Source organism: Cololabis saira, chromosome 21 (assembly GCF_033807715.1).
Source record: "Cololabis saira isolate AMF1-May2022 chromosome 21, fColSai1.1, whole genome shotgun sequence".
Classification (NCBI taxonomy): domain Eukaryota; kingdom Metazoa; phylum Chordata; class Actinopteri; order Beloniformes; family Belonidae; genus Cololabis; species Cololabis saira.
In genome coordinates, this window is record NC_084607.1 from 30,048,095 (window position 1) to 30,060,627 (window position 12,533).

The 12,533-nt window shown below is 40.7% G+C and overlaps 1 protein-coding gene across 3 annotated transcripts in view; it reads right to left on the bottom strand.

Annotated features, from left to right (window-relative positions):
- LOC133422403 (microtubule-associated serine/threonine-protein kinase 1-like) overlaps positions 1-12,533 on the bottom strand; it is a 61,175-nt gene that overhangs the window by 32,766 nt on the left and 15,876 nt on the right. For all 3 annotated transcript variants that reach the window (XM_061712378.1, XM_061712377.1, XM_061712379.1), the window contains one exon: positions 161-255. In XM_061712378.1, coding sequence (XP_061568362.1) covers positions 161-255 — 95 coding nt within the window. The remainder of the gene's footprint in view (positions 1-160; positions 256-12,533) is intronic.

Below are 12,533 nucleotides of genomic sequence, written 5' to 3' on the forward strand. Positions count from 1 at the left end.
CCCAGTATTTTTAAAGCCAGGACAGGAGTTTCATTGTAAAATACAAACCACTGCGAAGCACCAGATAGTTGCGTTTCTCTGCGGAGCATCTCTCCCCAGAACAAGTTTAATATGCTGTATGTACGTGATGAAAGTGAATGGAGGTCAGTGCTGTGCATACCAAGGTGTCCGGGGAGGGGCAGAGGGGAGTGAGGGCGGGGCAGCGTGGGGGACGTGGTCGTCAGGATCAGACTCTTCCTGTTGCTTGTGCGACAGCTGCAGAGAAAAACAGAGAGGACCGCTTGAGTTACCCTGGCAGAGTCGTGTTCGTGCCGCTGTGCATTAAAGGGGACCTATTATGAAAAACATGTACTTTCTTGCTTTAACATATATAAAGTGGCCTCCCCTCAACTCAGAGAAGGAGGAAAGCAACCAAATTCTGTACAGCCCGCTCGGATGAGCCGTCCAGTGTGATGTGACTTCTACGAGCCGTTCAGATTCTGCTCCCTTTCGTTACGTAACCAAAATGCAAACCACGCCCACAACTATAAAACCGTGTAACTGCATGAGTGTCCGACTATCGTAGCACTGCGTGACATCGGACGCTCTCTGTTCATCTCCCTCCAGCAGCTGCCACTTTATTGAGGTTTTTGTAGTGAAATGAGGAGGAATCATAGAGATAACTTCTCATTTCAACTAACTGGATCAACCGTTCCTCATCCATGACTGTTTCCTACAGCGCTTCCAACCGGCTTTCAAAGCGAGCGACAGGAAGAAAATAGAAGCAGGGCATCCGACAAATGTTCAGCTCAAAACGCGTCGCTGCGTCGCTGCGGCCAGTTAGGACAGTCCAATAGAAAATAAAGCAATGGAATTGATTTTGTCACTGACGCTCGGTTGCATCGCATGCAGTTATTAGGACACGGTGTAATAATAACTCCGCCGGCCGGAGCTTCCGCAATCTTTTCGTAGCGGTGTATCGCATCATTGCGTCAAGCAGCCAATCAGCACTGTGCCTCATCATCATAGCCCCGCCCACTCAGAATCCCTCATAGATAATGAGGTTAGAGAATGGGAAGATAAAGACATGGTTTAGAGGCTGAATTTCTAATTTATTTAGCAAAAACAATCAAAAGTTTGTTTTTAAGACATTCAAGGCCTGTTTAAAATAGGTATTAGACGCCATAATAGGTCCCCTTTAATATATGCGCAAGAAGCAAATAGGTGGCTTACTGTCGGCGCACAACAGTGATAGAGATAATTACATTTCCTCAGTAATCCATCCCTGTACGGCTAACCCTACCTGAGGTAAGATGTGAGGCGAGTTGGAGGAGAGTGGGAGGGACAGGAGAAAACGAGATGTGCAGAAACACCCACTTACCATTACCTCACTTAATTATGTTGGAACGAGCAAAATGAGTCACTTCAAATCTTCAACTTCAAACACATTCACACTGAAAATCCTTCACCTAACTCACACTTCTAAGTAGTAAACAGAGAAAGAGATTGCATTTGCAGGATCCATTTATGTTGTCAGAACGCCCCCCAGATGTGCCTTTTAATCTGAAGCCTCTTTCAACATCCACTGCACAAAGTGCTTTGCTCTCCAGAAGATATGAGAGCCTTAATAGATGCAAACAAATACAGCGGGAACAAAGAGGAGAGAACAAAGCCAGACTGCATCATCTCGTCTATGCTGCTGGATAAAGAGCAGTCGCCCGTCACGTGGGTTGCAGTCGCCCGTCACGTGGGTTCCCATGTGAGCACACGGACACACACACACACACACACACACACACACACACACACACACACACACACACACACACACACACACACACACACACACACACACACACACACACACACACACACACACACACACACACTCCAAGTCCACCACAGACAGGCAGTGCAGTTATGCCAAGATCAACACAACGAGACCAAGATGGCACAGAGGAGGAGACACTGTGACACCAGGAAAGAGGAAAACACTGTCTTATGAAACAAGACTGTGAAAAAAAACAAGTCTTATGATAGAAAATACCTGTGGATATTTCTGAACGGACTTGCTTACGTAGCACTATTTGTTCACGTTCTTGTCACGCTCTGTAGAGGTTTCGTATGACCAGACACAAGACAAACGCTCGCTTCCCAACAAAGGGCAGATAGGGGACTCCTGATCCTGATCAATCAGATCTATAACTAGCTTTATGGATATTGATCTCATCAGCCAATAGCATGGATTGAGAGCTCAGGCCAGATAACCGTTATTGTGCAATTTCACACTTTCTCACCTTTATCAATTATATCCACCTAAAACCATTGCACCTTTAACGATGCAGGGATCTAACACACCCTGGCCTTAATGATCCCTGCAAAATCAATCACCACTGCCAGCCCATATACAGTGTATATATATATATATATATATATATATATATATATATATGTATATATATATATATATATATATATATATATATATATATATATATATATATATATATATATATATATATATATATATATATATATATATATATATATATATATATATATATATATTAGGGCTGGGCGATATATTGAGACAATATCGTTTATATCAAGATTTTTTTTTTTTTATGATTTTGATATAGATTATTTTGTGACAAATTGACTTGAATGTTTTATTTGAGATTTGCACAAATGTTTTGTTATTTGCACAACTGTCAACCTCAGTGGAAAAGTCTGCCTGTTACTGTCTACATTGTATTAATTGCACAGTGTATTTTAATTTAATTGTTATGCAGGAAAGGGATATTTGTTTTATTTTATTCAAGAATCATTTTTATTCTATATATGCAGGCAGTTTATTTTTATTTCATTTGTTTTATACATTTTGATATTGTGCAGACCTCTGTTAATAAATGTACCTGTGTGACATTTGGCACGAGGCTTTGTATTAAAACTGACTGTTTTTTTTAAGGGTTTGCCTCAGAAAAAATGAAGCTAACAGAGATGCTATGCTATAATGCTTTGGGGGAAAACCCCAATTATGGCAAAGAAAAAATATCGATATATATATAGTATCGCATTCAGCTAGAAAATATCGAGATATGACTTTTGGTCCATACCGCCCAGCCCTAATATATATATATATATATATATATATATATATATATATATACATATATATATAGGATATGATGACACGTACGCAGAGACTCACAAGCAGGTATATTCTTTCTTTATGGATCGTCAGTGCTGCAGGAAATCAATAGAGGCGTGCTGTAAACACACAAAGACCCATATTGCTTGGCCTTGAGATTCCTCCGTATAAAACATTCTCAGCATTCAGTGCTGTTTGTAAAACTGTGCGCTCTACGGCGCTGCTGATGCCGATCACAAATTTCAGCGTGAAGCCCGTGGCCTGTTTCTGGCTCGATGGATGGAGAGGAGGGAAGTAAGGGATTGATGAACCCCACCAAAATTGGCTTACACTGGCTAATCCCTAGAGAGAGGGACTAAGGTAAGGGTAATGAAGCGATAACAACTGTGAAACAGGGTTAGCTGGAACAAGTGTGACATTAAAGCAAAATCAAGGAAAGTAGCCCTCTGGAAATATGAGGACTGTAAAGGCAGCATGGAAAATATGAAAAAAAGATGCAGAAAAAGGTTAAAAGCATTCTCAGTGGAGCTCATCCCCCACTAGTAAGGTAAACATGGCCTAGTTTGTTTTGTTCTTTTTTCTTTTGCATACACACTCTCTGATGGGATGCACAGAAAGATCACCTCGGGGGTAACCGTGCATGAGCAGATGACAAAAAAAAACAGGATGGCACACAAACGAAGCCAGATAAACCAAAGTCTTCATCTTTCACGCTCATTCCTTGAGTTAATAGCAGTAGACATTTAATATCTATCAAACCAAACCGTCCTTTCATTAGAAAATGACAAAGAAGCAGATGCAAAGATGAAATAGTTAAGCACAGACACAGATGGAGTGATAGTTCAAAGAAAGGAAAAACAGGAAAGGGAGGAAAGTGCTGCAGATCTGGAGGTCTGGTTTAGATAAAAACCACCAGCAATATGTTTATGAACACTCTTACAGGGACAGTTGGGAGGAAGAGAAGAGAATTCAGAGACCAGACATATCTGCTGTTCGGTGCTTTGAACTTCACTTTCTAAATAAAAATGGTGTCATTACATTTTAAAATAACATGAAAAATCTTAAGCAATTTGTTTCCGTGGCAGAAAGCAGGGGAAAATGTTTCCAGTGTCTACCAGCCTGGAGGGGATGAAACAGAGGTGAGGGAGTCGTGGTCACATGACGGCTTGTTGCTACGCAGAGGGCTGCAGAGAGACCCGTGATAATACCAACCAGGGACCACAGGGGAGGAGGGAAAGAAACACTGCTCATTACAGAAGTCAGACAGGTTACTTGATCGAAGCTGGAGCGAGAGAGCGAGAGAGCGAGAGAGCGAGAGAGGAAGAGAGACGGAGGAGGGCGGACGCTCATTAAATGATCTCATGGTGACATAAATCATCAGCATCATGAAAAGGAAAGTAGCTGCAGAGCAGAACTGTTTGGACTGTGGACAACACATGCCCACTAAAACAAATGATGGCAGACTTGTCACAGGTGTGAAATAAATAAAAATAACCTAGGCTCTTAACACTTAAAGAAAGGAGGTGTCAGCAGCAGGGCTGGAGGAACTTTGTCAGAAGTGTTATTTCATTACAAGGATAACGAACAGGAAGCCACACGAACAGACAAACATCACCAGCTCAACTAAGTCTGCAAGCTCAGGAAATGTACATGCTGTAACGAGACTTTCTGAGAAGCGTCTGGAGAAACAGAAATATGGAGTCTGACTCACTCGAACTGATATCTAAATAAACAAATAACGCACCACATTCTTGGGTTTCTACTTTGGAGTGAAGGAAAATCAAATTCACTTCTGCATCTACATGACTGTCTCAGAAAATTAGAATATTGTGATAAAGTTCTTTATTTTCTGTAATGCAATTAAAAAAAAAAAAATGTCATACATTCTGGATTCATTACAAATCAACTGAAATATTGCAAGCCTTTTATTATTTTAATATTGCTGATTATGGTTTACAGTTTAAGATTAATATTCCCAGAATATTCTAATTTTTTGTTTTCTTAAGCTGTAAACCATGATCAGCAATATTAAAATGATAAAAGGCTTGCAATATTTCAGTTGATTTGTAATGAATCCAGAATGTATGACATTTTTGTTTTTATAATTGCATTACAGAAAATCACAATATTCTAATTTTCTGAGACAGTCCTGTAGTTTTATTCTCCATTAAAATAAGTCATGAACATGTTGAGAAGTTCAGTTTTGAAAGACCTGCGGTTTTTATCAGTAGATAATGTAGACAAACAAAAAAAGAGAAAAAAGGGAGAAAAAAAAAGCTGCAACATGAAATATTTGCTTTAATAATTTAACCTGGCGCTTTAACTGCTGCTGGTTAATTTGGTGTCAGCAGATTGAGCTAATGATTTCCCCACTGGGCCCAGGGATAATTTAAAGAGTGCATACAATGCACTGCCACACATTAAACGGTATATAAATTGCTTTCCTGTGGTGTATAAATAAATCTCGCAGTATTAACCACAGGTTCATGCAATCAGCAGTAGGAAAGGGCCTGAAAAGAGTATTGCCTTGGGCGTGAGGCAGGACACGGCCTTCAATCAGCTCCACCAGACCCCCACGGGACTGCACAGAGCACTGTGTTTAATGTCACCGTGTTTAATGTGAAAATCACTGCATGAACGGGAGAAACGCCAAACAGACACCATGGCCCTCGTTCACCTCGTCAGTGAGTTCCTATTACCACTAGAACTGCACAAACGCTTCATTCTGCAAATAAAAAACCTGTAATGGAAAGAAAAAGTGTCAAATGTTGCAAAAACCTTTTTACGTTTTTCATCAGGTGGTTTTTCAGACATGGGGATGGACCAGTTTAGTCCAAAAGTGTAATGGAAACCCCTTTTTTGCATTCACACATCCCCGGCATCAATGAATGTGGTGTAGAGACGGTCAACCCAAGGTCGTCAAAACCTTCACTGCACCACAAAACAGCTTCCTCTCTGAATAATCATTTGAATGTATCATCTACTACCTTCATCTTCTGTTGAGTATTTTAGCGGTAGAGCAGTCGCAATAATTTGTCCAAAACTAAAGATGCCTTCGCCCAACTTTTTCAAAGTCGACATCTTCTTCTTTCTTTTGAAGAGAAGTCTCGCATGACAACATTTGGAGAGGTGCAGAGATACGGAGAGAGAACCAAGCGGCAACCATCTAACTTCTGGGTTGAGTCTCATGTGGAACTAAGATTTGTTGCAGTTCCTGGACTGACCGATAAAAGCTGGCTCCAACAGTGAGGCAATCTCGATTGAATCCGAAGCTAAAATGTCCAACTTTAAAACAGAAACAAACTTATTTACTGCCTGGTTCAAAAAACCGTTTGGGTCTCCATTGTTTGATTTACACCAATCACAATTCTGAGGGGGGTGAATTATTTTGTACCACTTCAATAGAGATTGTATAAACAATCAATGTATTTCCAATACGGTTGACAGTTAGCTCAACCAGTGACTACCAGGGATGGGCAAAAATATCAATATGGCAATATATCGCGATGCTTTGCTTGCCGTTTCAATATCAATATTCAAAATGTGTATATCCTTTTTTTTATAATAAATCATGTTTCAGGCGACTTGTAAATCCAGTATGACTTTATTGTATACATGGGCTTAAATAATATTGTTAATATTATTTACATATTATGTAAATAATATTAAAAATATATGCAAATATGTTGTAACTTTAGCTTGTATAGTCACGATAAACGGTATGATAATTTCAATGACATTGTTATCATTATTATCACTATTCTCTGATGTATGTGCAACTTAATTTAAGATGCATAATGCCTTTTACAGTTTTCAGTGAACTATGTATATCATTGCAATATATCGCAAAATTTGAATATTGCAATATCGTATCGTGACTCAAGTATTGTGATGTGTATCGTATCGTGAGGGCCTTGGCAATACCCACCCCTAGTGACTACCCATTATCACTTCCTCATCTGCAATCATCATGCCACCGATTAGCAAGCAACCACCCGTTTGTATGAACCCAGCGTCGGCCAAACACAACAGTCATTTTTGATTTGACATTGAGCCAACATGTGAAATGGCCTATTCTGCTGTCAACGTCTGCTGTCAACGTCTGCTGACAGCTCTGCAGATATTTGGTGGGGATCGGCTGAAGGAGCAGGTAGCCACAGCTTACTTTGATCGACATACCGTATTACCGTCAGCTTCCTGAGCAACATGGCTGCACTCAGCTCTAAGAGAAACAGGCTTTAAAACGGCTTATCGAAAAAACCTATGGGTCACATGACTTAACACTGCAGCCATTGCTTTAACTGTATATGGAGAGAACTCTGAGAGTTACGCTCATAAAAAGGAAAACACCATTCAGCCCCTGCAGCGGTACCTCGCCTCCATTTCAGAGTTGTTGCTCTATGGGGCTAGAACAGTGTCATAATTCACAAATGCACAGGACAAAATTCACAAATGCACAGACCGATTCACAAGATACACAAATGTATTTTTGATGCACACACAAATATAACCTGATTTAGAAACGTTTTTTGTCTGTGAGCTGCGCTGGATTTGCGTGTGACTTTTGAGACTCCCCTGACGTGACTCAATCCACAAATATGTATCTTGTCCTACGCACGTGTGAATTGTTCTGTGCATTTGTGAATCAGTCTGTGCATTTGTGAACCTTGTCCTGTGCATTTGCGGATCGGCGTGTGCATTTGTGAATCGGTCTGTGCATTTGTGAATTTTGCCCTGTGTATTTGTGGATCGGTCTGTGCATTTGTGAATTTTATCCTGTGCATTTGTGTATCGGTCTGTGCATTTGTAAATTTTGTCCTGTGTATTTGTGGATCGGCGTGTGCATCTGTGAATTATGAGACTGTTTTAGCTCCATATTGCTCTTGTTTTGCAAAAAAGTGTCATGGAAATCCAACAGTCTCCTTAGCTTTCTGGCACCCTAACACCCATCAAAGCCACCTGGGTGGGATGTAGCAGGTTCAGATCATATGTGTTGCTCTGTGGAATTACACAGCAGTGGACATATCAGGGATGAGTAAATTTAGGGCAATGCAGCAGCCAGTGTCGTGAAAAGGTGTGTTCTTCCTGTAAGAGAAGCCACGACAGCTATCCTGCAGGAGAAAAGAGGATCAAAGAGGATAAGATTTCCATTACAGTTACAGGAGAAGAAAGGCGGTGCCTTTCACCGAAAATAGGAGTTAATGAAAGATGGAGCAGCTGTAAGCTTATGGGTATTAAACCCGTGTCCTTAGGGAAGGCTGCGACATTTTGCAGGACGCACCCTTAAATGCGACCCCGGTGCCCTGGCCTCCAGCTGACTTGCTTTAGCTTGTACATAATTGATTAGATGAAGTCTAAGTCCTTATTTAGTTACAGAGGGAGAGTGTTCATGAACGTGAGGCTGTTGGGCACACTGTAAGTATGACAGCTGCGTATGATAAAAGCACAAAGTTGGACGTGATCATATGTTTGTGTGTTTGTGCAACAGCACCGCACACCTGAGCCACATTACCGCGGGGACACAAACACACGCACACACATACACAAGCATGTATAGCCACCTTTAAGAGGATGTAGTACTGACTTCAGGCAGATTTTTCTGGACTCTCTTTACAAGGGCTCTGACATAATACAATCCCCAGCTCTTTGCCTAAACAAAAATGTCCCAAATGCATGTTTAACCTAAACCATACCCTTAAGTTTAACCTGTACTTAAATGCAAGGTTAACCAAGTCACAAACTTCATACAGCAGGTTAGGATGTGTCAGAACATGAAGAAAAACACAATTTTCATCCCCCCAAAGTCTTCAACTCAAACGGGCATCACAAAGACCCCAATACAAGCACATATTCACAAATGCACGTATGTAAAAAAATAAAACGTATATAAATGTAATAATCTTGCCATGAAATGAATCTTTCCTTAACATACAAAAGGCAAACAAACTAGAACTTACAGAAATGTATGAATGAATGAAAGGAGCGTCATAATATAAGCAAATTGAATGACACAAAAGTGACAGAGACAACAGAGTCTAAGCTAGTAAACGTGGTGTGTATGCTCAAATAACCTCAGTGAGCTGGTTCGTAATGGAAGAGCAGACACAGATATCACCCCAGGGCCCTCGTATCCTCGTTTCACCTCCTGCACAGCCTCCTTCTTTCACTTTAATCACTCATTCTCCTGTTATTCTCTCCCCTGGCTACTGGCTGTGACTTTGCCTACTCATCATGCAGGTTCACCAGCTAAGCAATGTATTTTTAAGCAACTAAATGGAAAATTCCCAAAGCATAACTGACCAACACATACACTAAACCAGCTTTTGAGAGACATTGTTGGATTTTTTTACATAATTATTTCTTGTTTTTAAGCACCACAGCAGCACCAGGCATTACAAAGGTTGAAAAGGAAGCATCATTTCCATCTAACCACATCTCAGGGCTCAGGTGGACCATTTTCAGAGTCCCTCCCATAATAAAAGCGGGTTTAATCCCTCATCAGCAGGGGACTATGAATCCTCTCTCAGAGACTCAGCATGACATCCACCAAGGTCAGTGGCTAAGAGGAAACCCGTTTTGCCTGAATGTAAGCTTAAATTCAAACTTTTTTTTTAATTAGAGTGGGTAAAACTACTGTATCTGTTAGAATCACAAAGGAGAACACATGGTTCATGTTTATCCATTTAAATGGATATGGAATAATAAACCATGCAATTTAAATGAGGTCAAGCAAAGCAGAAGAACACAATAGCTTACAAAAGAAACCCTCCTGCCAAGACATCCAAATTCAAGCATTGCTCAGCATAATTGAGTCAGACAGGAGAATAATCGGCCTCAAACTGCTCCTAAATGTATGTGATTCTGTCTACTAAAGTGATCACTGGCTGGCAGTGAAACCATCAACCTGCAGCTCGGCCAGAAGTGTCTCTTTGATGAGTCACAGATCCAGCATTTCACTGCCGTACAGTTACGTTCACATCAGGATCCTAGTGTTATAATTGGAGGTCAAATGTAAAGCTATTTTTTTTTCATTTTAGTCTAAATAAAAATAGTCTCAGAAGATTGATTCCAGCAGAGTCCCGTGACCCTAAATAGAAATAAGCAGGTATAGATAAGGAATGGATGGATGTGTAATAGTGTCAAGGGTCTCACTTATTTTCATTTAAACGCACCCAGGGAAGGAACACTATTTTTTTTAGGTTCATTCACAGATCATTTTGGTCTTCTCTGGTCTCAAGCTCGCAAAGACCCATCAAAACAGCTTAGAAATAAGGATTAGCATGCTGACGCAAATTTAGCAGAGACAAGGTTAAGCATGCTAACATTAGTCATTACCAAGTACACCTTGTTTGGACTTTTATACCAAGTACACCTTGTTTGGACTTTCATACATCATAAGTGACAAATTTGACTCAGCTAAATGCACTTCAGAGGACAGTCTGGTCTTTCTGCGAGTGGAACAGCAGCGTGCTTGATGTTGTTTGGTTAACCATTAAAAAAATACTTATTCTTAATATTAATAGAACTCAAATGAACCCTGGACTCCGATGACAATTTTTACTTTGCATTACAGTGAATGCCTTTGTACAAGATTTAATCAAATTTCATATATAATGTTCAGTGGAGACAAAAAACAAACAGAAAGTACATTTTCAAACAGACAAATTTTAAGTTAGAACCAAAAAAACATGAAAACATCTAATTAATTAATCATTTGTAAATTTTTGCATTAAAATTTTATATTAATTTTTTTTCACTACTTCCAACTTTTTTCTTTAGTAAATATTGATTACATTTGGAAGAATATGTTCTGTTGCACAACAAATTAAGTCATAACTCCAATGCTTCTCTTTGTTGATGAGCAATGCATCCTGGGATACTTTGCTATCTCACGTCTACTCCATATAGCTCCAGACCGTGACGTCAGAATTCCCAGCATGCACCACTCTATCATGTAAACAAAGCCATTTTGGAAGTGAAGCTGAAGCTGGCGGGAAGGACGTTTCTGTGTCGGTGGATGGTAGAAACGATGCCCTACAGCTGTTGTGCACTTTCCTCTTAGAAAAAGGGGAACACATAAAGCTATTTAATCAGATTTTAATCGAACGTGACCCCAAGACAGCTGACAATTGAGAGAGCTGTCATCAAATCCAGCTGTGCAGTTGCAGTGGGCTCCAAGCACAACAACACCATCCTCTCTGACCACCACCATGCCCTCATATGAGGGTCATTTAGTCCTTGTGAATGACTCACCCAAAAAATACTCAGTTATATTAATCCGGTGAAAATCCATGGGAACATTTGATTCTAATGAACATGCCGATTGCCTTTAGTGAGCACCTTTGTTAATTAAATACTGATAAAATAATAATTTGCTGACAGTCTAAAGCTGAATGTTGTTCACAAATCCAGGGAATAAAGTCCATTTGAACCCCTCCAGGCTTTTATCATTTTTGAGGTAGTAGGACGAAGGAAAGTTGATCAGGCAGTTGTAGATGTCGGGATTTTGGAAGTCCGGCAGCTTCGTTGTAGTTTCTTTTTTTTTTTTTTTTTTAATTTGTATCCCGATTTTATCCTCCCAGTGCTCATAGCTAAGTGTCGTGGAAGGATCACGTTATTCCGGCCAGATCCTCCCCACCCCATCTGGCGCCCCGGTTGGCCAGAGGGGGCATGTATAGCCCAGAACTGTGTGCATGTTTTTGTGAGGGTAGCTCACATTAGCTACCCAAGGGAACACGGGGAGAACATGCAAACTCCACACAGAAAGGCCTTTTCACCAACCCCACCCAGGGTGTGGGTGCTGAAGTCATGGGGTAACTAACACGCACTTCAGTGCCCACAGCGTCCCCGGCGGGAATTGAACCCAGGACCTTCTTGCTGTGAGACGGCTGCACTACCAGCTGTGTATATTTGAGTATATTTGATGAAGTTGCAGTTTCAATGCTTTTACAAAGTAATCCCGGCGTATTGTAAGGTTCAGTAATAATGAGTCTTTCAAGTTTAGCAACATAGTTTTTTCTTAACTTTTGGGTTTAACTGCGCGGAAAACTCGGATGCTCTGAAGTTCATGATCAGACCGTGACTTGACTCGCTACTGGACAAACCCTCTATAACATCACTGGGATCATGCGGAATGCCGCTGGTGGCAGCTTGTGCTGACAGCGCTGGCTGAACGCAGCTGTTATCTGGTTTTTGGGAATTTGAAATGGTAGCTCCAACATTATTCGCCAGCAGCTTCACAACTCCTCCAGTGTGGATCAGCGAAAGGAGCAAGAGGTTAGAACTAGCGGCAGAGCTACCGGCCTGCCGCTAGCTGTACAGTTGCCATGCATCTAAAATCTCGCTATGAAGACCAGAACCTTTATCATTTCTATCCAGGCTGTAAGTGTTATTTCTTCTGGAG